Below are 24,839 nucleotides of genomic sequence, written 5' to 3' on the forward strand. Positions count from 1 at the left end.
ATAATTTCAGGGCTTGCCAGGCCTTCCTGGGATTCCTGGTGAACAAGGCCCAGATGGAGTTGGACTACCAGGACCTAAGGTAGAGACCTTAACTTCTAAAAGAGTAAATGCATGTGTGTACTCTACTTCATGCAGATATAATTCCTACTCATAAGTCACAGTCAAAATACCTTTTTAATCCAGCTTTAACATATTTGTCAATATATAAAAGGTAGATCCCATAGAAGATCTTCAAGCTTCACTTCAGAACTCATCCTGATGCTGATTGCAGGATTACTGGAATTTTACAGGCAATTGAAGGATTGACTACAGCTATTTAAATATGCTTAGTGTCTCTTAAAAGGACATACCCCCTTTTTCCATTAATCTCAAACCCCTAGCTGTCTGAAGGCACTGATAGGGAAAAAGCTAGAATGATGCCAGTGCGAACACAGAGTCTGATTCAACAGACAGGCAGCAAGCAAAAAAAATATTTTTTTTTTTGGTTTGGGGAACCTGGAGTTCATTTTACAATATGGGAAATGTAATTCCTGTATAATTTACTGTACATGTCTTGAATATGATTAGACCACTAGCCAATGTTTATCCCAAAATTTTCACGGTTAGCATTGTTTAGACTTGCACTCTGCTGTTCAGTAATCCTCCTCAATTTGTCCCATTTGAGTACAGCAGATGCTAGGAATTCTATAGATAAATTAAACTTTGGTATTCACTACTTATTTTTTGAAGTATCAACTTTCAGGGTGATCCCGGTAGTAGAGGACCAATTGGTCTCCCAGGTCCCCCAGGAGAAGGCCTGCCAGGACCAAAAGTAAGCCATTTAAACAATCATGTCTCCCATTGTCTATTTTCTAAAAAAGAAAAAGAAAAGTATAGTATGAAAATGTGTGATTGTGCATACACATCTACATGTTTTCTGTCTTCACTCTTCACTAGAAACAACTAATCCAACTAATAAGATAACTAAACAATACAGTGTCTCTTGTAGAAATTAAAAAATGTTTCTGCTGACAGCCATAAACCATGGCCTTCTTCCTATTGCATACAATAAATTATAAAGTGATAATCTTGCAGTGAAGATCGGTGACAAAACATTTAGCTCCTACAGACATTAGCTGCAACTGAGTAGCAAAAATTTATTCAGACCTAGCATTGGTTAGAACTAATGGCCTGGCAAGCACATTATCATGTCTTGCCTATACTACTGTTACAGTGACAGGCATACTGTTGAGTTATTCTAGAATTAATTCCCCTTTTTTACTGTATAAAGTAAATTAATAATAATCCAATTATGATTATTGACCAATATGATGACCAATCCTTGAAAAAAGGATTACGTGTATAATTATAATATACACTGTGACAAAGATCTGGAAATAATTGTAACTATAAAAACACATTTTCACTATGAAACCTCCCAAACTGGAAATTCTTATGCTCCTACAGCTCAGCTTTATAAGTCTATTAATACAAAAGAACTGTTTTAGAATGTAGATGTAAATGAACTGAACAAGGTCAAATGCAAAGATTTTGCAACAAAATAATGTATTACCTGCACAATGTGGCTTATTGGTCCCAGAAATTTGGTTCGTGTTGGCATGAAGGCTAGGTCCAGAGCTAAGCAGTGGTGAAGTGCTTCCCCAGCCAGTGCTAGTCCCAAGGACTGGCATGTACACAGGATCCCTACAAATGACTAAATTGAAAATTTAATGCAGAAATACTGGAATAGCAATATAGGTATAAAATTAATATTGTACTATGTAGGTATTGATTGCTTTCTGTGAATAACATATTGAACTGAAATATTTTCTCTAGAGTTCTTTTAAAAGTTAGCTTATAAATTAGCAGCGTTTATTTGCAATGCCACATCAGTATGATGTCTATGGGTCTTACTGTGTAAACTTAATAGTGATGAAAGCTAACACAACAATAATAATCCTCTCTTAAATCTTAATTCAGTCCTCAATGTCCCACCAATATAATCCATCCTTCAATACAATGTATATCTCCGTCAGCAAGGTGATTCATGTTCAATGAGCATGAAGCCCTGCGTGACTCCTTTGAAGTATAAACTGGATTTTAGTAATCTGATAAAGGATAAAAAGATTCTTTGTCAGCTAGAACAATCTTATCCACACTGCTTATAAAAGGACAGCAATTTGGTAGTGAATAGACAGGAAATTACATGGTGGTATAACAATCTATTGTGTATTTTTATTATGAATATTGTATTTAACATATGCAGGGTTTCTCTCTAGGGAACCATAGGACGCCCAGGGCCACCTGGCCCTCTGGGACCTCCTGGTGAAGGTATTCAAGGAATTAAGGTAAAAAGACTCAGTGTTGGGTGGTCAGTCTGACCATCACAGTGTTAAGGAGATTTCACATTGTTTCTAATATGAGAAAGCCTCCGGCTAGAAAATGAGGATAACACGAGCACCTACAAAGTTATGTTCTCTCTCTACTGCTGTAAACAGCAAGCCCAAGGGTGTGTGTATCGAGGGAGGAGGAAGCAGGGGCGTCTTTTCTCAGTGAAAGATAGCCTTACAAAATTAAAAATACCATTCCCTCTTCCCCAGCTCTCATGCTCACGGAGACAGTCTGAAGTGGTTATGTGAACTACCACCTGTGGTAGAGAAGGAGTCTCCATCCTGAATCTATGTGTAATATTAATTTTTCCCTATAATATTCTCTTTTACCCAAAGCATAGATCAGATGAGACAGACTCAAAAGACAGAAATAAGAAAGGAGGAATAAGAAGGAATAAAATGAGATGGAAAGGGGAAGCAGGAGAATTAAAACAAATAACGATCATGTAGTTTTCCAATATTATATATCTTTAGAGCAGATATACTGATGAAATATTTGAGAAATATTAGCTAGCTACTACATTATCTCAAGTGCCTCAAGATACTTCTTAAAATGCAGTTTGAAACACTTTCTTTTTGACCATTTAAAATGAATGCATGATGAATGATTACAAAGGGTTAATATCACTACCTGGATTATCATTAGGGGGAACAAGGAATTCAAGGAATGCCAGGACCACGAGGCCCCTCTGGAGAAGGGCTCTTGGGACAGAAGGTATGATATCTAAATCAGAGATAATGTCCTAGATCAAAGCCAACGTACTGAAAATGTTCATTAAAGTCAGCTCTCGCTGAAGGCATGTGGATGCTGTGAAAAGGGAATGGGGATTTGGGAAAACCCCAGTCATTCACATGACTGTGTTTATATTTTATAGGAATGTCTCTTTCAACATTGCTTATTTTAATATCAAATGAGGCTTATCTTCTACTGCAATTAGAAGAAATACAGATATTAGATTTAATAACACTGCCTTTCTTTTACCCACACGCTATGCAAAATTTGGGGACTACATCAACGTTAAGAAAAAGAGAAATGTGCGTTGGAATCAGATTTTGAATGTGAGCACATCAGCTCAGAAAAGGCTGCGCAAAGGCCCACAGCCTGCTAAAAATCAAACCAGGAGGCACTAATTCATCTGTTTGCTATTCCAAACACCTTTTCTGAGCCAAAAGGTTTCTGAGAGTGATATTCCCACTATTAATTACAACTACGTCCTTGCTTTTCTTCTCAGTTTTCCTACTGTTATCTTATTTTTCTCAGACACAGATAATAATTTCCATCATGTAATATCCCATGAAACCCCTCTGTCTGCATGTACTTGTTTGTCCATCAAGATGGTTCATTGTTCAAACTGCTTCAGCTATTTTTTCCTGTAAAAATGCTTAGCCAATACTACAAGTTGTTAATGAAATTCACAAATACCAGTTGATTTAAAAGATCTCTAACATAGATTTCTAACTTGTGTCAGAAGCTCAAGGTGAATTCAAGCTGAAAGGCAGCTAGAGAGAAATGTGAAAAGTGTAATAAAAACTGACTTGGACTTTGTCTGCTTACCAACATGGTTTTAAAGGGAGATCGAGGAGCTACAGGTGAAAAGGGGAAAAAAGGAGAAAAAGGTGATGTGGGTGACCCTGGTTTATCTGGAGAACCTGTGAGTAACTTGGGTTTATCATGTCAGTTTTCTTAAACTGCTTAAAAATAAAGCTCGGTTATGTGTTCTTCTTGCTATATAATCTGAAAAATTTAAGAAACCAAAACTATGGAAACCTTTAAAAGCAAATAGAAGACATTTCCATGCTGAATACCCCACTTCCCACTGATGTGGTTTCTTTCTTAAGACAATTGCCATGTTTTAAGACAAAACTATGCAATTCTGTTCTATGGCTACCAAGTACCTGTAGCTCAGATGTTCCCTCAAAGCTGATGAAAAGATGAAGTGAGGCAAAATGGTAATTTTTGCTGAATGGGCATGTCCCCAAAAGATGGAAAGCAAAATGTGGTCCCCTCTACTCTGATATTTGCATACCATTAAGTATGGATACATAAACACCATTGCTGTTCTTGCCCTGACACTGGCCCTATTAGACTCACCTGTGATGAAGCAGAATTCTGATCATTCCAGGGTGTCAGCCAGGTATACAGTCTCGAGAAAGGAAACAAACACAACATGGTAGACAGGAAAGCTTTGCACAGATTCTCCCTTTCTAATGTAAACTGACAATTAGTGTTCCAGTGGGAGACTTGAAGTCATCCAATTCCCATAAAAACCTCACCACCTTAGGAGGTTGTAAATACTGGATGCACTAGGTAATATCACAAGAAAACTATTTTTTGTAGCTAAAGTTCTTACTGGCCAAATATTGTTCTAATCATGGTATTGATGAAGTCATATTCTGAATTACAATATTACTAACTAATTGCAGTAACTTAATTAACAATCACTGTTACAGGGCAAAGCTGGACCAAAGGGAGAGCAAGGCCTAACAGTAAGTAAATTCCATTATTTAAATCCCATTACAGCAAGATATAAACAATACAAGATACTATCAGATTAAATGTTTCCTGTGTTCATTATTTTGGAAAGAGCTTTCTGACTAGAAGTGGTCTCAGTAATAATATAGAAAGAAACCACACAAAGGTTTCTGACTTTTTTCTCATCTACTTTCTGCTGAAATGGAATTTAAAGTTCATGGTGATTTTAAGTATTTTTCTGCTACATGTTCTTTTACAGTTAGTGTTAGATGACACAGGTGTGTACCTGCTGCAGGAAAGCCTTTTAAAAGTATTTAAGAGTATGAAGAGCAAAGATCTTCAAACCTGTCATGGTCTATCAAGCTATAAACTTGATTATATTTCTGCTGAGCCTGAACTGCACTAGAACCAAATCTAGTAAAGCATGTCAGTGAGTATATAAATACTACTGAGGTTTATAATGGAAGCTGAGCAGCAGTAGCAAAAGGTTGTATCTGAAAGGCTGACTCAATGCCAAATGAGTCCTGTCCTGCACTTCAAAAAATGTAACAAATAACGAGAAACTTTGTTTGTGTGTCACAGAAGCTATCACTTCTCTGAAGAGACAGCTCTAAAGGCAGCAGCTATTTTTTTTTGCTGCTGAAAGCTGGTAATACAGCAGGCCAGGTACACTATGGTTGACAAATCCCAGTTTCATTCTGTACTGATGCTCTCCGTCATATGCCAGCTCACTACAAACAATACGATTCCTGAAGTTGGATCTATTTCTCCACTTCCAGTGGAGATTATTCAGATGCAAAAATATGAATGGATTTTGACTTTAAGTTTTAATGAGAACCAAATAATCACAAAACATTAATAACAGTAGTTAACTGTTTTAGATAGAGGTGTTACAGTGTTGTCAAGTTAATGATTCTTATATGCCATAATAGTGCATTGTGAAATATGGGACTCATTCCAAGTTTGGAAGGTCAGGTTTGAGTTAAACAGTAAGATTTTTTGTAAATCCCTGTAGAACACAGATATTCATTATAAACAAAATATTTAGTAGTGTCAATATTATACCTCATTTGAAAGAGGCAAACTGTAAAATATTTTTATATTTATTTTCTTCATATCCAGAGAGAAGATATAATTAAATTAATTAAAGAGATATGTGGTAAGTACTGAGAAAATCTTTCATTTCAGTTTCTATTTTTTCTTCATTATATTTACATTCTTCTTCTTTCCAAAAGCATTCCAAATCATCATGATCTGTTTTTTTATTTCTCTTTTGCAGGTTGCGGTATTAAATGTAAGGAAATTCCCATGGAGCTTGTATTTGTGATCGACAGCTCTGAGAGTGTGGGACCAGAAAACTTTGAGATTATCAAAGACTTTGTAACTGCTTTAGTAGACAGAGTAACTGTAGGCAGAAATGCTACCAGAATTGGCCTTGTGTTATACAGTTTAGAAGTTCGGCTAGAATTTGGTCTCAACAAATACACAACTCAACAGGATGTTAAACAAGCAATTAGAAAAATGCAATACATGGGAGAAGGGACTTACACTGGAACTGCTATCCGTAAAGCAACCCAGGAAGGATTTTTTGGTGCTCGAACAGGAGTGCGAAAAGTAGCTATCGTGCTAACAGATGGCCAAGCAGACAAGAGAGAAGCTGTAAAACTAGATATTGTCGTTCGAGAGGCTCATGCAGCAAACATTGAAATGTATGCTATAGGAATTGTAAATACTTCAGATCCCACACAGGCCGAGTTTGTGCGTGAACTAAATCTGATTGCTTCAGATCCAGACAGAGAACACATGTATCTCATTGATGACTTTAATACCCTTCCAGGTGCGTTCATTGCAGTTTTATTCTTCATTGTATTTGATGCTTCTCAGAACGGGGTGGGAGAACGTTATCTTTGTGGATGTGTTATGTTTTGATGCTGATCAGTATTAATTACAAGGTACAAAGTAGTAGGAACTTAAGATATACACATTCCCTTCTTTCAAGGAGTCACCTTATAGGGCAATGATTCATCATGCCAGCAGGGAATGTTGCCTACAGTGTGTAGGAAAACAGCTGCTTAAACTAGCTTCCCGAGCTGAGTAAGTGCTCACTGTAAATCTGCCGGAGTGGAAACCAGAAACAAACCCAGTGGGGTATATTCTGCTTATCCACTTCCATTGGGAAATAACCCCTTTTCATTGGGTTATTCACACGAGCAAGGTAAGCAGTTATTTTCCCACTACCAACTGGTAGTTGTTACTAACCTCAGATGAACACATTTAGGTGAGCTCATTGTATTTTGTACCATGTAGAAGACTTACAGGCCAACAAACTTGTGACAAATAAAAGCCATAGTCCAGAGAGTCTGAAATAATCTTCTTAGATGCATATAAATAATCCAAACTGAATTGCGTGTGCATTATTTATGTATATAAATAATCCAAATTCAAAAAATACATTTAATTTCTCAGTATGATGAGTTTTTAAATTTTTTTAAACAGCTCTGGAGTCCAAATTAGTCAACCAGTTCTGTGAAGATGAATATGGTACCTTAATATACAACCGTAATGGAAATAGTGCAAGCATAAGTGGACCATCTTTCCATTCAGTATCTTCAAGTTCTTTACATTACATTCTTCAGAACAACAATGTTAATAGACAATCACTTGCAGTACAGACACCTGGAGTATCTACAGTAGAAAGTCCTCTGAGTCTTGGCGATCTTCCTCAACCATTAGCCCCGGTATGAAAATTCAGCAGGCTTTAATGAGCAAAAGTTTTATGTATATCTCCTTCTCTGATGCTTGATATAATACATGACTTTCCCCCTACTTTTCTACAGGACAGGTACTGTAACACAGGATCCTTTAACTTGGTATGCTCAGAGCTGGTTGTTCCACGTTCTGATGTTGCATGCAGGCGGTTATCTAATGGCTGTAATTTATTCCTGATACTGTTACAACGATTATGATTCATGTGTTTAATACAGTAATATTTGTGCCACAGTGTGAAACATGTTATAAAAATGCAATTACACTGTAATAATTAAGTCTAAGAATAGAAATTAAACTCAATTGTAGTCTATATTTTTAAGTTTATAAATAAAATTATGTAAAGGTCAACTCAAAAAATATATATCCCAGGTTTAGGATTGACAACCCTCCTGGTAAACCAACGAGGTGAGGTTAAAATTCTGATTCTTAGCACTGAATTCAGGGTAAATGTGAAGGAAAAACATTAGAAAAACTCTAAGTGATGAAGGGCCTGTTCATTCTGAGACACTTCACAATAACTGAAAAGCAAAGAAAATCAAATGCTTATTTCAGACCAAAGTACCTCCTGTGGTAGTATATGAAGCCCATGAAGAGGAACAAGAGGAAGAGGAACAGTCATCCTTGCTAACAGTGGACACTAGAGGTATTTTTATCATCATTCATTTTTTTTCATTTTTGGCTGGTCAAAAATCACTGTCTCATTCTGTTTCTTTTCACCTGCAGCTGTGGTACCATTATTGCCATCTAAACCATCACCATCAGATGAAGTGATGACATCATCTCTTTCAACTGCAGCACTCACACCAAGACCAGGTTATAGATCATAACTACTTTTTCATTTTGTTCCCTCTTATCCTGATAGTGACTTTTCATAAAGCTTTAAATCAGAGTAATTTTGTTCCACTCTGAAGATTTCATGAGCCCATGCTGTGAAGGAGAATCCACTTCAGGATTTTATAAGAGATCTAGTTGTAGTTCCTGTCCAGCCTGTTCACCAGTTCTTGTCTTGCCAAATTCCAAATCCCACTGCTCCACTTAGAGCAGAAGCATGGTCAGCTATAACCTGAGACAGAGCTCATAAATGGCATCAAAAAAAGAACATAGGGCTAGCTGAGGTGGGCCAGTGAGCAGATAATTTGTCAGCCAAGAAGGGGCAGTCTATGGAGATGGGAGGCTTCATTAAAGACAAGATAATGATTTCAGAATTGGACAGAAAAAACAGATTACTCCTTCAGAGGAGAACTAGGGGGGAAAAAAAAAAAAAAAAAAGTATAGTAATTAGCTGACTGTTCAAAGGATTGATTCTTTTCCTATGAAATATCCAAATGTATTCTGTTCATTATTTGGGGGATTCACACTTCTGAGTTCCAGTAATAGTGTATTACGATGAGAGTAACAGAAGAGAGCAACAGAAACACATTCCCATGCTTCCTGGGAACATGGGAATGACTATTATTCTAACTCTGGTAATAACTTTTTTTTAAAAAAAGTGTCAAGATACCAGTTGCCAAAGACAGAATATTAATGTGACAACATTAAACTTGAAGGAAAAGTATTTTCTATCTCATGGTATTTTTGAGTGAGACTAGATTAGTATGTGGCAGTCCTCTAATGCATATCTGTAGGAATCATTAGGCCAACAAGCTTTACATTCCAACTTAACCTAATCAGTATGTACATAATTACTACCATTTTATTAGATAAGTAGCACAAACATCTTACAAGAGAAAGACTAAAGTTTTAGAAAAGTTTTATATTCTTCTCACTATTCTAATGCCTCTTCCCCCACACCACAAAGAGAACTAATCAACTGAAGCAATGTACTGTAGATGGATGATGGTCATATTGGTGGTTCAAAACCAGCAGATGCAACTAGTTTACAGCTCTTTGGCTTACAGTTTTGGGTTGCTCACAAAACTCGTTGCTGATAATTAGATTTCACAACTTAAGATTTCAAAATTATCAGATTCATATTGTTTGCTCTTCTTGCATGTGCAGCCATAATACTATTATTTCTGGCATTACTAGAACCATGCCAGTAATGGAACAGTTTACTTGACCTACTAAGATGCACTTTTAACTTGCCTTCAATGCTAACATCTTCAGAAGTAAAAGTGAATCTTAAACTGCTCTATAACATTAGCAGAAAATATAAAATCACAGTTAAAAAATATGCAATATATTTGACTTTGACAAACTGAATTGTTTCTATTCCTTTTTTTCTTTATTTTAGAAATTATCCTGGACCCCCGATGCAAGTTAAGGCTGGATCAAGGGTCATGCCGTGTTTATATCATAAAATGGTATTATGATAAACAAGCCAATGCTTGTGCTCAGTTTTGGTATGGTGGCTGCGATGGAAATGCAAACCGCTTTGAGAGTGAAGAGGAATGTAGAGAGGCTTGTGTATTTTTTTCTGGAGGTAGGAATTTATCTCTACGTTAATAATGAGCAAGTTGAAGCTACTGATTGTTTGGGTTTGTTATCAAGTATCCAGCATTGTTTGTAAAACCAAATCCTCTAATTTAAATAATGTTAACATTATGAATTCGTATGTTCAGTCATTAAAAAAACTGTACCTATGCAAGTTCACTTTCATTCTTTTTGTGTATATTGTATGATGTAGTCCCCGTGTAACAAAATAGCAATTTTTCAGCACTGTCAAGAGTACAAAATTTCCTTTTTACTAAGGTGTAACATTTGCCATAGTAATTGCCCTTCCTTCATGTAGATCTTTAAATACTATCATTATACAATCACTAACTATACCTCATTTTAAATAATATATGTAGCTTTGGAAAGCAATCTTTGGTCATTAAAATTATGCCATTTCTCTCTGTTACAGAAATCTGATATTTGGCATGGATTCTGCAATGAAGACTTCACTTTTTTAAGCAAAAGCATTCCTACAAATCCTACTTTAATCTTTCAAGCATAAAATATCAATTTCCAAATTACATGCAGAGCACTACTCAGTACAGATAAATACAGCAAGTGCATCAGCTTGTGGCCTATGTGCTCTCCAGGTCAGAAGACAGGGAGGTGACTCAGCTACCTACCTTTCCCAACCACATTGCAGTTACATTTAGTCCTTTTTTCTGTAAATTCTCCTCCATTTCCATTAGCTAGCAAGATACATGACAAGTACCGTTAAAACACATCCACAGACTTATATGAGTAACTATGCCAATAGCTGGCATCACTAAATTCAGTTCCATGTCTAAAGTGGTCCTTGACATGTGTTTCTTTTCTGAAAGCTAAGTCTAATTCTTAAATGCATTTTAGTATTTTCATCTCTTTTTTTTTTTAATTTATGTCCAAAACACCAAATGCAGCATAGAGTTTATTCTTTATTGCCCATCACTACCACATTGCTTTTTACATTTATGTCTGCCTGTATATGATGTATTTCCTATTACTTGACTTATATACTTAAAAGCTTCTTTCTAATAAAAGATTTCTGGTTTTATTCCCAGGATAGAGAACAGATAATGGTACCTTTACAGGACTCAAAACTTAACCTCAGAGCTAAATTACACGTGCTGTGTAATGTGCTCCTGATGATGTAACTGGATTTCTGCCACAGCCCTTAACAAGACTGCACATCTCAGATTACGGACTCCTGCGTATGAAACCCGATGATCATTTTTGGCTGGGTTTGTGGGTTTTTTTCCCTAAACAAATGGTAAACTCAGAATATCAACAAAAGATGGAATTTAGCCTCAGGCCAAACACCCGCTACCGGTCCTACTCCTAGAACGCCCCCCCGCCGGCGCCGCCGCAGAGCCCGCCCGGTGACCGCCGGAGGCAGCGGGGCGGAGGGAGAGCAGGAGGAGGAGGAGGAGGAGGAGGGAGGAGATGGGGAGAGAGGAGAGGAGGAGGGAGGAGAAAGAGGAGGAAGGACTGGCAGCACCGTCGGCGTTTTTTACTTCATCGAGACTGTATCGACTTCTCGGTGGGTGGCAGCGGGCTCCTCGCCAGTTCAGGGACCAGCTCCAGGGAAAAGAACTGTCAAAGGACAAGTTTCTTCCTGTGATTCCTACTTATTTATTTTTTTTTTAGTTGAAAGTGATAGGATACTACATTTAAAATTCGGCTAGATACAATTTTCAGGTTATTCCAAATTAAAAATATGATACATACCACCTAGTTTAAAAAAACAAACAACAAAAAAAAAAACCAACAAAAAAACCCAAACACAAAACCCAAACAAAACACAACAAAACCAAACAACACTGGACTTAAAAGCTGTAATTTACCGGGTAAGCGAGGGTGTCACAGGTTTGAGGTTTACCGACCGTACAGGGGCCCGGTTTAACAATCGCCCACGGCAATACAGCTGTTACCTTGTACCAGACAAAACTAAGACGCGAGGAAAAGCTGCAACTACCCCAGTATCCAGCGGCTCGGAGCACTCCGCGGGCCCCTCAGCAGCGCCCACAAGCGCCAGGCCGCCCAGCCCCTGTGGCCCCGCCGCGCGCAAGGCACGCGCGGCCGCCACCTCCGCCGAGCCGGGGGCGGGGCTAGGGCCGGCGGGAGAGCGGGCGCCCCGCCCCCGCCCAGCGCCGCAGCCAATCCCGATCGCTGCGGGAGCGCCAGACACCGGCCCCGTTGCCAGGGCGGCGCGCCGCGGTCGGCAGCCATGAGCGCCGTGCTGGACGTGCTGTGGGAGGACAGAGATGTCCGCTTCGACATCTCCCCGCAGTGAGTGTCGTCGCCCGTCGTCGCCCTGCCCCGCCCCGCCCCGCCCTTACAGCAGGGCTTTCGGGCCCGTCCGGCGCCTGTCAGTAGGCTGGGCGCTGCCCCTCAGTAGGCTGAACGCGGCGGCCATGAGTAGCGCGGTGCATGCTGGGAGCCGTCCCAGGGTGGCGGCGCGGGGCGAGCGTGTTTTCCTGTCAGGGCGGGAAAAGGCTTGTGTGGCCACTGAGACCTAGGCGGGCTGGCTGGGCAGGTGTTGGTAGGTGCGGTCGAGTCACCGTTTACAGTCGTAAAACAAAAGGAGAAAAAAAAAAAAAAGTTGCACACTTAAGGACTGAGGGAAGGGTGTTCTTTTCCCAGCCGCCTGTAGCGTTACCTGGCGCTGAGAAGTAAAAACAAACTGAAGGTGTGTCTGAGGAGGCGGTACCAGTAACAAGGACTCGGTGTCCCTGCCGTGGTGTTGGCAGCCTGAGCTCACGGGAACGGGCAGTGGCTGCGCAGCCTCTGAGGGGCCGGAGCTGGAGGGTTGTCACTTCCATCCTCGTGGCGGCAGTGCTTCCCCACTCCTGTGGGCCTTGACCTCTGACGAGCTGTCAGCCTTATCTGAGACATAAAACTTATGCTCTAGCTTCTGTGGCCTGACCCTGCATAGCTTTTGTAATACAGAGCTAGGAAATCTGTGATGCTTCATCTCCCTCCTACTCAGTTGACTTTACAGACAACACCCCTTGTCCCTCAGACATGCTGCCTGCAGTAATTTTAGAAACATGAAATTGTATCTTGTATGTTTAAGCAGTTCTGTCTTATTTTCTTGTAAAACTGTCATGTAGACAGGGCCTGCTTCCATGTTTTATTTAATGCTAATGTTACTATTCTTGGTACTTCCTGTCTAGTATCTTTTGTGCTGTTCTGGTGATGTATTAAGTCCATACCTAGTGTCTCAATCCTGATCTCCAGTGGTATCTCATGGAATTCCCCTCTGATAATGTATTTTGTTTCTGCCATGCCAATACACTGAAGAGTTTTGGCAGCTTTACACAACACGATTAAAATACAGCAAAATTTCACACTATATCTGTTATGTAATTAAGTGGTTAGACCAGTTAAATGAAGCAAAATACAACCACCAAAACAAAACCCTACACCCTTTGTGGAAAATTTAACAGAGAATTTCACATGTCAGCATACATCTGAGATTTCCTTTGCCAGCATCTATTCTTTCCTGAGTCTAGTTCCACTCCTTATGTTATAAATGAACAGCAAGAGGCAACAAACGATCCATTAAAAATTATGTGAATGCAACTTTTTTGCTTTTCTCTCCCATTTTCACACACTTTCTCCCTATTTGGGGTATAGTTTGCTTGGTCTTGCTACATAAATTTTTATTTACCGTTATAATGTAGTAATAAGGCTTTAATATTTTTCATATGCCAGATGCAGTGATAACAATTTCAGGTATATAATGCTGATTTGTGTATATGTGTGCATATGTGGATTTTTCATTGTATGATACACTAAGCAAAAAAAGGAGAAAGGAAAGTGATTGAGAAAATAGAAATGGCCACCTTTTGGAAGATAAATCTAATCTGTTTTGCACTAGGTAATTTTTTTCTTCTTGTATTTTTTCTTTTAGACAAATGAAAATGAGACCTGGAGAGGTCCTTATAGACTGCTTAGAGTCTGTTGAAGATACCAAAGGAAACAATGGAGACAGAGGTAACTGCATGTTCAGGGAAATTGTAATTTTTCTAATATTTAACCTGTGTAGGTTCATGAAAGCCTTGTGTGGTTTCCATTGAACCTGGTGTCAGTGGTCTGTTGCAGAAGACAGATCCTGCCTATTTCACAGATCTCTCTCCCCTTGGAGTATTTTCAAATAGGATCCCTTGTTCAAAGTTATAGGAAAGTGATAATCATCTCAGAATTTGTTTAGAATTGAAAGCCATATAAGAATAATCAATTTATAATGGTCACATTTTGGTGATCTTTTGCTGTAATCATGTTTAATGCTTAGTTTTTCCTAACTTGGTTTAAACCGAATCAGTAAGGAATATATATAGTGTGCAAGGGCATGAAGCTGCCAGCATGATGAGATGACCCTTCCTGGCATTGGATGTGTTGCTGCTGTACAGGGTACAGAATCGAAGAAATTTGCATGTGACAAAGGGATGAGGTTATTCATGAAGACAGCTGCGATAGTTAACTCACTGCCTTCCCCTTCTAGCCAGAGCAGTTCTGCACTGATTGTGTCTCCACATTTTTACCGAAGTCAGATGGATGTGAAATCAGTAACTGTTCTTGGTTTGGTTTTGAGAATTTTGGTATATGTTAGAGGTTGTTTCAATTGTTCCTCGCTGGATTTTCTCTCCTAACATTCAAAACAAAAAACCCTTTTTAGTCGTTTTTCTGCTTTTTCCCATCAAGGCAAAGGAATATTCTGGTGTTTCAAAACTATAGGTAAAATATGTACCACAGAATGGAACATTTAATTTTATGAAATTTATTCAGATTAAAAATATCTGCACACTTTATTTCCAGGTAGACTGCTTGTGACAAATTTGCGGATTATATGGCGTTCATTGTCGCTGCCCAGAGTCAACCTCTGTAAGTACCATCTCCTGTTAAACAAAAGCAAATTTTGTGTTTCCTTGTGGTTGCATGCTATTCTTTGACAATAGTATTGATTACAGTATGGAATAGTATAGCTCTGTTGCTCTGTACAGTCTGAAATAAACTGTTACTAATAGAATCCATTTGTAATATAGGAACTGTTATAATAATTCATAGCAAAATATTAAATGCTAATTTCTCAGAACAGAAGTTGAAGAGTACTTCAGACATATTTTTTGTTTGGCTTATGTGGGATTCATTCTTTTTCATAGAAAGAAACAAAGTTTGAGGTTTTTCATGCTTTGCTTTATTTGTACCTCTTGTTGTCACCTGTTTATTCACATTCTGTATTGTCCGACAGTTTTTATTCCTCACCAGTACCTACCTTTCTGAATTTAGTACTGTAAGCTCTAATCAAGCTTCTAACTGTATGAGTAACTAGGAAGTCTACTCATATTTAATTTAATTAGCTGAAAAAGGGGCAGGATGCACTCACTTGTACCCAAATTATTTCCAGTGCTCAGTTCCCAATAGCCAGTCAACACTGAAAATCTGTATTCTGTTCATAATGTATATAAACTTACACCCTTTGCCTGCTTGTTGTTCTGCATTTGCTATTTCATATAAGTGCATTCACGCACACTGCTACTTTTATATGTATTTATAAAATTTTCAAAAATAATTGTTTGCTCGTGTATTTATGTTTTAGAATAGACCTTTTTAGAGGAGATTACAAAGAAACTTACGGAGTAGTTCAGCCCTATAGAAGCTCAAGGAAGTATAACCTATATCTTTTAGAGTTTAGAATACTCTCTAGCTTTCACGATAAGGCATTATTTCTTACATTAAGGTGTAATTATTTTAAGGTGCAATTGCATTATTATAAAATAAAATAAAAATTATTTGCCATTTTTGAACATTTCTGTTTCTTCTAGTTTTAAAAAATTTCTTGTAAGCAACTGAGGAAATAGTCTTTTTCTGGTATTTTCATAAGTATTAATTCTGTAAAGACTGAGTATGCTTACCTACAGAACTGCTGCTACATCTGAGCTTTTGGAGAAGCAGAATCTTCCCAAAGCAAATTCTAGTTCTCCTCTGATTATTTTTTTTTGTAACAGTATCAGCAGCAGGATTGTCATCTACAGTCAGATTTAGCCCAGCACCATTTCAGTGCATCCGTTTGTTTTGGAAAGAATGGCTAGGATGCTTTGTTTTTATTTCCTATCTGAGCACTACCTATAGAAGAGGCAAAGTGAAATTTATAACTGTTTTTTTTTCTTTTAGTTTCTTCTCCACTTTTGCTGCTTTTTTTCTTTGTCATGTCCTTAGCTCTTCTTCTATAAAGTACTATATCAATGTATAAAGTTTTATTTATACAGATAAAATTTACAGGCGACATCATGATGAAGCAGACCTGCTTGAGACAACAAACACTGAAACTATGGAAATTCTGATTAGATATTAGAAGAAAAATATTCACAAATGGTGGCAATCAAACAGTGGAACAGGGTCCAGAGTGGCTGTGGAATCTCCTTCTTTGGAAGTACTCAAAACTCAGCTGGACAGTACCCTGAGTAGCCAGATGGAGTTGGTCCCACTTTGAGAAGAGCATTGGACCAGGCAACCTCCCAAGGTCCTTTCCTGCTTAAATTAGTCTTTGATTTTATGATGAGGACCCAGACCATTAGCCACAATGTGTAATTCTCACAAGTAGCAGCCAAAGCTGTGCTACAAAATTCAATATTGTACTTTGTAGTTTTGACTATTATTTTTTCTTGTTCTCAAAACTGTTCTTTTTTTTTCTCCCCTACCTTGTAGCTGTTGGTTACAACTGCATTATAAATATAACTACAAGAACTGCCAACTCAGTAAGTTTCAAAGGATACTTTTTAAAATAACAAAAGAAGCTGTAATTAATTGTTTATACTTACTGCACTATATTAACAATAATCTAAAAGTTTACTTGCAAGAACAGTAGTAGAATAGTAATGGAAGTTTAGTTTTAAAAGTTGAGAAAGTTTTACCAGTTCTATAGAGGTGTGGTTTTAGTCAGTTTCCTAAGGCAGTAAAACTCACGTAATCACACTCTTTGGGGATTCTTCTCCCCTCTTAAGTCAAGCACGTGTTGGCTCATTGTGTCTAAATTTAACAAATATCTAGAGAGGCAGTAATTGTGTGCAAGAAAGATCTCAAATACATGGCCTGAATTACATGCAACTGTGAAGCCATTTGTTTGACTTGTAGCAAAGAACTAGCAGGGAGATTATGTAGGTTCCTGGGACAGCCACAAAACCAAAAATGCTGTTTCAGTCATGATACTGCAAACACGTAGCAGGCAGGCTTCATTAGTTCTACTGTTGATGGAACTGCTAGTTTCTCAAAAAAACCTGAGTTCAGTTGAAGACAGCAGTAGATCAGTGGTAGAATCAACATTACACCTACATATACTATTTAGAACAAAAATTCAGAAAATATGTCAAGATTATTTATTGCCTTTACAGTCAAGCTACTATATTGTAAAAATTTTAAATTTCATTTTTTCCTTACAGAAATTACGGGGGCAGACAGAAGCTCTGTATATATTGACCAAGTGTAATAATACACGGTTTGAGTTCATATTTACCAATGTTGTCCCTGGGAGTCCCAGACTCTTCACTTCAGTTATTGCTGTACACAGGTAGCATACCTAAAATAGTGTTTCTTTATTTACAAAACTCAGTGAATCAAATATGTTGGATTACTACTGCTGATAGACCAGTATGTAACTGCCCATATTTAACATTCAGAAAACTTTCCCAAAACAGGAGAACACAATCTCTGAAAGGAAGTGAGAGAATGATCACGAATTCCAGTAGATAACTGAGCATAATGAAAATTAATACTAGTCATTGATCACAGTTTATAAACCTTGTGTGTATAAACTATCTGAACAAATAAAAGTACAAAAGAGCTACTTTCAGTGTGATTTTCTATCTATAATTTCTGTCTATAATAATTTCCCATCATTTTGGACCACATAATGGAAATGAAGAGTTAAATCGTGGTCAAAATTCTGATTGATTACAAAACAGTGGATGTTTCCCACCTAAAGATGGGAATTCTGAATGAATGTGTGTATAATACATTACCATAGGTTTCTATTTAAGAGTATGGAGTGTGTATGATGTACGTGTATTGGATGTTTGTGACTTAACCAGCACTGAAAAATAAAGGAATCTTGATGTCCATGCTATATATAATATGGGACCCGGAAGACTTATGCTTTGCAATAGATTCTGGGAGATTACTATCTTAAGGAAAAGAAAGAATTAGTATACACATGAACAATACAGGAGATAAAAGAGATGTCAAAAAAACCCTTTTGAGTTTAAAGATAACTTCCTTAAGGAAAGCTGAATTACGTAACGGTTTACGTTGATGAAGTTGTAATAGTACACATTTTTGTGTGACGTGGTGATAAGAAAAGTTGAAAATACACATTTCATGTTGGTGCTAATACAATAAAGACAATAGAAAACACTGAAATAGTAATGTAGGTTTGGTTTTTTTTTGCAGAGCCTATGAAACTTCAAAAATGTATCGTGATCTCAAGCTGAGAAGTGCATTGATTCAAAACAAGCAACTGAGATTATTACCACAAGAACAAATATATGATAAAATCAATGGAGTTTGGAATTTATCCAGTGACCAGGTACAGTGAAAAATGAGACTACATTGACTATAGCAAGGTTAAAATGTTTTGGCTTTCATCTAGCAATTATGCTACTTTAGTTTTGTAACCTCAGAGGAATTACCCTTAATTCGGTTCATCAGCTGATGCATGTGCAGAAGCTGATCCCATGTATTTGCTACTCAGTACAACAAAGTCTCTTTTTGGCAACCTGAAGTCTACGTGACTTGGCTAATATTCAAGGAACTAGATACACAGTTCCTGTTAAAAAGATGAGTCTAAAACTCTGTATCATCCTGAGAGACAATTGTGTTGTTTCCAAAGTGCTCTGCTGAATATTTGTATGTTTACATGCAGCTTTGACTACAGTGTAAGACTATATTGGTTTTTGTTACTGGAAAATGAAAATATTGGAATAGGAATCTATGTTTTAAAACATGGAAATATAAAGATTTTAAGGAAAAAATAGAAAACATTTCTATTATTTTATAGGCCATTAGTTGCAAGGATTTCCCAAAGCCATGAAAAAAAATAGGAGCTGTTATTTCTGTCTGTGCAATTTTAGTCCAGAATGGAAATAGGATCCATCCTGACAAGCTAAAAAGTTCTTTCCTCTACATTCCCTTGGCACACATCTCCACAATTGCCTAAGTTTAACCTGCATGCCATTACACTTACGCTATACACCAATTCCAGATCTGTACAGTTAAGAACACTCAGATGCTTCATGTACTCCCATGAGGCCTGCCGTGCTGTTTTGATCCTGCTTTGCTGCAGTGGTAGGTACTCCCAGCTATTTTCACCACTTAGGTGCTGTATCCTTTAAAGATTGGGTCTTGCTTCCTTGCAGTCAGTAGAAGCATTTCGACTGGTTTTGGTGGGAAAGAATCAAGACTTTTATTGAATTAAATATGCAGCTGTATCCCAGTTGTGTTTAAATGGATAGCAGTAATCATCATGTTTGGAAAAAAGGCTCTATACTTCAAAGCAGTTCTAACATACCTTTTCTTTAACAGGGAAATTTGGGAACATTTTTTATTACTAATGTGAGAATAGTTTGGCATGCAAGTATGAATGATAGCTTTAATGTCAGCATACCATATCTACAAATTGTAAGTATCTTAAAACAACCATTTTCAAAATGAAATGGCATAAGTTCAAGTCTTCAGTTAAAACTCCCATCTTACCAAAATTAGTATTTCCTGTCCCACAGTCAGGGAGGAATTTAGTCTTACCAGCATGAACCACAGCATAGATTTTTTTTCTGTCCCGATTAATTGGGGGCTTTCATGGGCAGGTACAGATGTTGAAAATGGCTTGTATTTCCAGTTTTCAAACTGTTTACTATGATGCTTCATGTCACCTGTGTACACTGGGATTAATGATCTGTGAACCTGATGTTCAGAAATGTACTGTTACTACTCACCACTTCTGATGAAAACACTTTTCCCTGAGGTTCAGGGGTACAGATTTGTTATGGTAAATGGGAAGGAATGCTGGTAGCCAACCTTCCAGAGCCAGTTATTAGTACAGGATGAGAAAAAAGATAAAGCAGATTTTTGTCAAGTAATTCCAAAATTTTTAACACCCAATTTTTACCTCTTTACTGTTAGCGTTCAATAAAAATAAGAGACTCAAAGTTTGGCTTGGCACTTGTGATAGAGAGTTCGCAGCAGGTAAGAAGCTTTAATAGCCTTTTTTCATTGGTTACATTTTTATATATAATAGTTGTCTAATTCTGAAATGTTATAGGGCTACTTTTAAGGTACTCAGAGTGTTCCTTCTGGGTTGCCTTTTGAACACAACTTTTAAAAAGTCATACTTATTTACTGTATCTGAAAGCTTCTTTAATAATAAACATTTGCTGAGTAGCTAGAAATAAATCATTAGTATCACATCTGAATTTCTCTCACCCTTGTTTGTTTTTGTTTTTCCGTGTAAAAAGTTTTTTCCCCATTTATATAATGGACTAACAGTTAAAAGCTTATTTACCTCATAGAGAAGCTTTGTCTTTTTTTTTTTTTTTAATTACACTCATGGTTTTGGTATTATAAGATAATACCAAAATACAGATAATATTTTATCAGCAGACTAGAATTTGCTATCACTAAACTGAAAATCCCTGTCAAGGGAAAAAAGTTGTTAAAACAATAAACAACACTAATAAATATATGTCTTCTTTTTTTTTTTGTTATATAGAGTGGAGGATATGTACTTGGTTTTAAAATAGACCCTGTGGAGAAACTACAGGAGGCAGTGAAAGAAATTAATTCACTTCACAGAGTTTATTCAGCTAACCCTATATTTGGAGTGGATTATGAAATGGAAGAAAAGGTAATTCACTCATTTATTTTAAATTTGATACAATATTGTGTATTACAGCAATAATAAAAATATATTAAACATATTAGATGTACGGATTTACGTGTTTTCATTTGCAGCCTCAACCTATTGAAGACCTAACAGTGGAGCAGGTTCAAGATGATGTAGAAATAGAATCTGATGAACATACAGATGCTTTTGTGGTAAGCTGCTCCACAGAAAACTAAAAATTAAAATAGTTCTTGTTTGGTTATTCAAATGTAAGCAATGTACAGCTGTAATCCTCTATTAAAGATATGCTATGACTGAACTTCCTATATTTAAAACACACCTACGTGCCTTTTATACAAAATCCTGATTACTACCGGTATTTATTTTGTGTATGGATTTTTAATTTAAGAACAACCTATTACTCATAGTAGATATTTAAAGTAATAGTTGTCTGTAGCTTCTCAATACATTAAGGTCAGGAATAGCTTGAAAACCATCTGTAGAATATAATCAGATACATTATATTAAAACAAGTCTTCTAGCTCTTGGGGCAGATTAATAGATACTGATATCTATACACTCAACATTCATCTAAGATTCAATCTTGAAAGATTTCTAGAAAGGCAGTGATAATTTTGAGTAACTTCTGACAGTCTTTGTACTCCTGACAATACCAGTTTAGAAAATCATATTAGTATCTGTCTCCCAGTATTTCAGGAAAATTAATTTTTTAATGCATTAGGTTGCTTGATAACCTTCTTTCTAGGAATTTCCAAATTTGCTGTGCAACCCAGTAACACCTGTCTGTACAATTGACTGCACAGGTAGGCTGCACAAGTTTTTAAATGCTAGTCTTGACATGTCCACAATTTACATGTTTTCTTAATTCATCTCTGAAATTTTGAAGATTAGCAGTCTAGCACCAATCTTACTTCCACCTTCTTTTCTTTTGCTGTCATTTACTGTTGCAGATAAGCTCTAATCTCTTCATTTCCCTCCTTTTTCCTCACTTTTTGCCTTTTTTCTTTTCATTTTTGCACATTTTTACCTTTTCCTTAAAGGTAGATTCTGTTTGCTCTGTTGGTGCCTTTGTCAACTGGATTAAATAACTGTGCTGTGCATATTCTAAATCAAAAACTGGAAGCTGTAAATGATTAGAAGGTGGTTGCTATAGGAGGCAGATTGTCCAGGACTCAAGGAGTGGCTCCACACCAATATTCCATGACACTTGATGACTGCAGTGTAGAGTCTTGTATATCACGAGATCCAGCTGAGAAGGAAAACGCTTTCTTTGCTGCCCCTCGCCAGTCCATAGGGGCAGCTGAAGCAAGACCAGGCTCTTCTAGTAAATAAGAAGATCTAGAGCCCACTGGTCCAGAGACTTCTAGACCTGGGGATATTTTCAGAGATCTGGTTTCCTGAGGGGTTTGAGCCTGAATTTCTGCACACACAGAATAAGAAAGATTGTATCTCTTTCCCAGATCTCTGTCTTAAGAGTAGAAAAATTTGGTTAATTTTTCAGTTACTCTGTGTTCATTTCTTAGATTAAGTATGATGTTAACTGAATTTTGATACTACCTATACATTTTAAGTTAGTTTTTGAAATTGAATAATAAATGCTGCTGCACATGAGGCAGAAAATGCTAGGATGCTGTCAGTTTGCCTTCCTATTAACGTTTTATTACCTATAAAGTATTTGTCAATGTAACAGATGTAATCTGAAAATTTTACCATTTAAAACTTTTTGTTTATTATGATGGAAAATTCAAAGATTGGTATTTAGTGGAAAACAACATAATCACCAACTTTTGTTAGAACTCTTCTGTAAATGATTTCAATATAGAAAAAACTGATCTTGTTTACAATATAAGTTACAAAAATAAAAACCATACAGACTGGTTTGTTGAAGACGATTTAGCAATTTTTACCCCAAGGAATTATTAGCAGATTTGGTTTTAGACTTTTCTGTCCCTGAGATTGTGAGTTCTTTCTTTCTTTTCCAGGCTTACTTTGCTGATGAAAACAAGGTAAGAACATCTTTTGTTATACTACCAAATTCATGTTCTTAAAATGGGACAGTAAAATTAAAAAGTACCTTCTGCTTTATTTTATTTCCTCTCTTATGTCGTGCATTCAAAAAAGCAACATGATGGGGAGCCTGTTTTTTCAGAAGAACTAGGACTTGCAATAGAGAAGCTAAAGGATGGATTCACACTTCAGGGACTCTGGGAAGTAATGACCTGATGTAGAGTGGCACGTGTTTGTTTTCTAAGTGAGGAAAGACCCTCAGTTCTTACTGGGCTTGTGAGATCTGTAGAAGATAATTTAGAAATATCAGAGTAGCAGAGAACGAACATGCCAAAGCTAAAAAGCAAGTAAATATTAGATAGTATGCCCTCAGGATATGTCATAAAGGAAAGATTATTCAAAACCCTCATATGTGTAAAAGCTTTGTATTTATTACACTGTTTCTGTAAGTAGTGGGAGGACAAGCAATATCTAATATGAGAAGAGGCGGGGCCCCAGCTGCTGGTGGAAGCCCCGGCCCGCAGGCAGGGCCCTGTTCCACAAGCTCCGGAAGTCCCACCCTTCGTCTGGTCACGTGGTGTGAGGACCCGAGAGGACTCTCCTGTTTCAGGCCGTAAGGAGCTGCAAGTCTCTCTCCACCACATGTGTGGTGGCTGCCATTTTATTTCAGCCGCCGTTATGTGAAATGTCATAGCCCACGTTTTCATAGTGCTTTGTGACTGGCTGACTGCGGGTTTTGACACACTTGTACCCCAGGTGTTTTCAGGAGCGTGACTGGCAGGACCAGCCACCCCATCCTGCTTCGCCCAGAAGGTGGTCAGAGCAGGAAGCCCCCACCCCTAACAACACAGGGTCTGCCATAGTGTTTCAGCCACCATTTATGGCAGGTAGCCACCATTTTTTTTGCCATTTTACCTGGAAGTATGTCAGAAAAGGCAGCCACCTCCTACGTGCATGGAGACTACCATTTGGGGTAGGGCAGTGTGTGGTGTATAGTGTGATGTTCAATATACACAGTGATGTACTTTCCCATAATGATTATATCAAAATCAAATTTCCATAACTTGTTTAATGTTGTGCAACATAGAAATATCATCATATGTAGAACATTTTGTATCAAGGCATGTTGGCTCTGTCATTGCAGTAGTGCTGTGTTACCAATAGCTTTAACGAAAAGCAATACTGTTCCAAGTACTCATTTTCATGTCTTAGAATTTTGTTAAATGTTCATCACATATCATTCCAGGTACTTAATTGTAATCCAGGTATCCTCTTACAGCTTTTTTTTCTTTGTATTTTTTCCCCCCTTTTCTTTTTCTAGAGCACTCTTTTAAAGGAATGATCCAGAAAAAAAGTGCACACACAAATAGCTTCTGTGTCTGAGTCATTAGACCTTTATGTTGTTATGTGTTAGAGAGAAATGAGTCATTTATTGTTTAAAGGAAGATGCAGCTGTTATGTTTTCTAGTGAGATAAGACCTCTGCGCTATTTTCTATAAGTGGAAAAAGTCAAATGAGCTCTCCTCCCAGCTGTTGTTTTAGCAGCTGACTGTTAGAGTAAAGTAACTGTGGTGTGAATATAATTGTGGTGTTTGTAGAAAATCTCTCAAAGTATGCATTTTAATGAAATATTACCTATATTAAAAAGCAATCATGATTTCAATAAAATTTGATAATGTTATACCTTGTTGTAGTTCTTGCATTCAAATGGTTGTGTTTTCATCCTGTTTCTGTTACATTCAAAGAACATTTTACCATATGGGTAAAAAGCATTCTCTATCCGGGCAAAATACAGTCCTTCATCAAGGTACATTAAACAACTTAAAGTTGCAAAAGTTTTGGATGTGTATGACAACCTTTAATAAAAATACAAACGTTCCCAGTCTAAATTGTGAAGCCTTCAACATAT

At 37.3% G+C, this 24,839-nt stretch overlaps 2 protein-coding genes across 3 annotated transcripts in view; both read left to right on the forward strand.

Moving 5' to 3' along the window:
* LOC141962622 (uncharacterized) overlaps positions 1-10,056 on the forward strand; it is a 34,122-nt gene extending 24,066 nt beyond the window's left edge. The window contains exons 24-35 of the mRNA XM_074910971.1: positions 11-79; positions 743-811; positions 2,259-2,327; positions 3,016-3,084; positions 3,941-4,021; positions 4,821-4,856; positions 5,965-6,001; positions 6,122-6,679; positions 7,339-7,580; positions 8,164-8,254; positions 8,335-8,424; positions 9,845-10,056. Of these exons, the coding sequence (XP_074767072.1) occupies positions 11-79; positions 743-811; positions 2,259-2,327; positions 3,016-3,084; positions 3,941-4,021; positions 4,821-4,856; positions 5,965-6,001; positions 6,122-6,679; positions 7,339-7,580; positions 8,164-8,254; positions 8,335-8,424; positions 9,845-10,056 (1,623 nt within the window). The remainder of the gene's footprint in view (positions 1-10; positions 80-742; positions 812-2,258; positions 2,328-3,015; positions 3,085-3,940; positions 4,022-4,820; positions 4,857-5,964; positions 6,002-6,121; positions 6,680-7,338; positions 7,581-8,163; positions 8,255-8,334; positions 8,425-9,844) is intronic.
* A 2,134-nt stretch (positions 10,057-12,190) lies between these two features.
* On the forward strand, positions 12,191-24,667 carry BBS5 (Bardet-Biedl syndrome 5). 2 transcript variants are annotated; one of them, XM_074910941.1, is made up of 12 exons: positions 12,191-12,315; positions 13,943-14,025; positions 14,848-14,913; positions 16,738-16,787; positions 17,469-17,596; positions 18,475-18,610; positions 19,606-19,701; positions 20,203-20,265; positions 20,789-20,923; positions 21,031-21,114; positions 22,906-22,929; positions 23,045-24,667. In XM_074910941.1, the coding sequence occupies exons 1-12, from the start codon at positions 12,254-12,256 to the stop codon at positions 23,144-23,146; spliced, it is 1,029 nt and encodes a 342-aa protein (XP_074767042.1). In that variant the 5' UTR covers positions 12,191-12,253; the 3' UTR covers positions 23,147-24,667. The 2 variants fall into 2 exon arrangements, with proteins under 2 accessions (XP_074767042.1, XP_074767043.1); XM_074910942.1 differs by lacking the exon at positions 19,606-19,701.
* Positions 24,668-24,839: the final 172 nt, after the last annotated feature.

Source organism: Athene noctua, chromosome 7 (genome assembly GCF_965140245.1).
Source record: "Athene noctua chromosome 7, bAthNoc1.hap1.1, whole genome shotgun sequence".
Classification (NCBI taxonomy): Eukaryota; Metazoa; Chordata; class Aves; order Strigiformes; family Strigidae; genus Athene; species Athene noctua.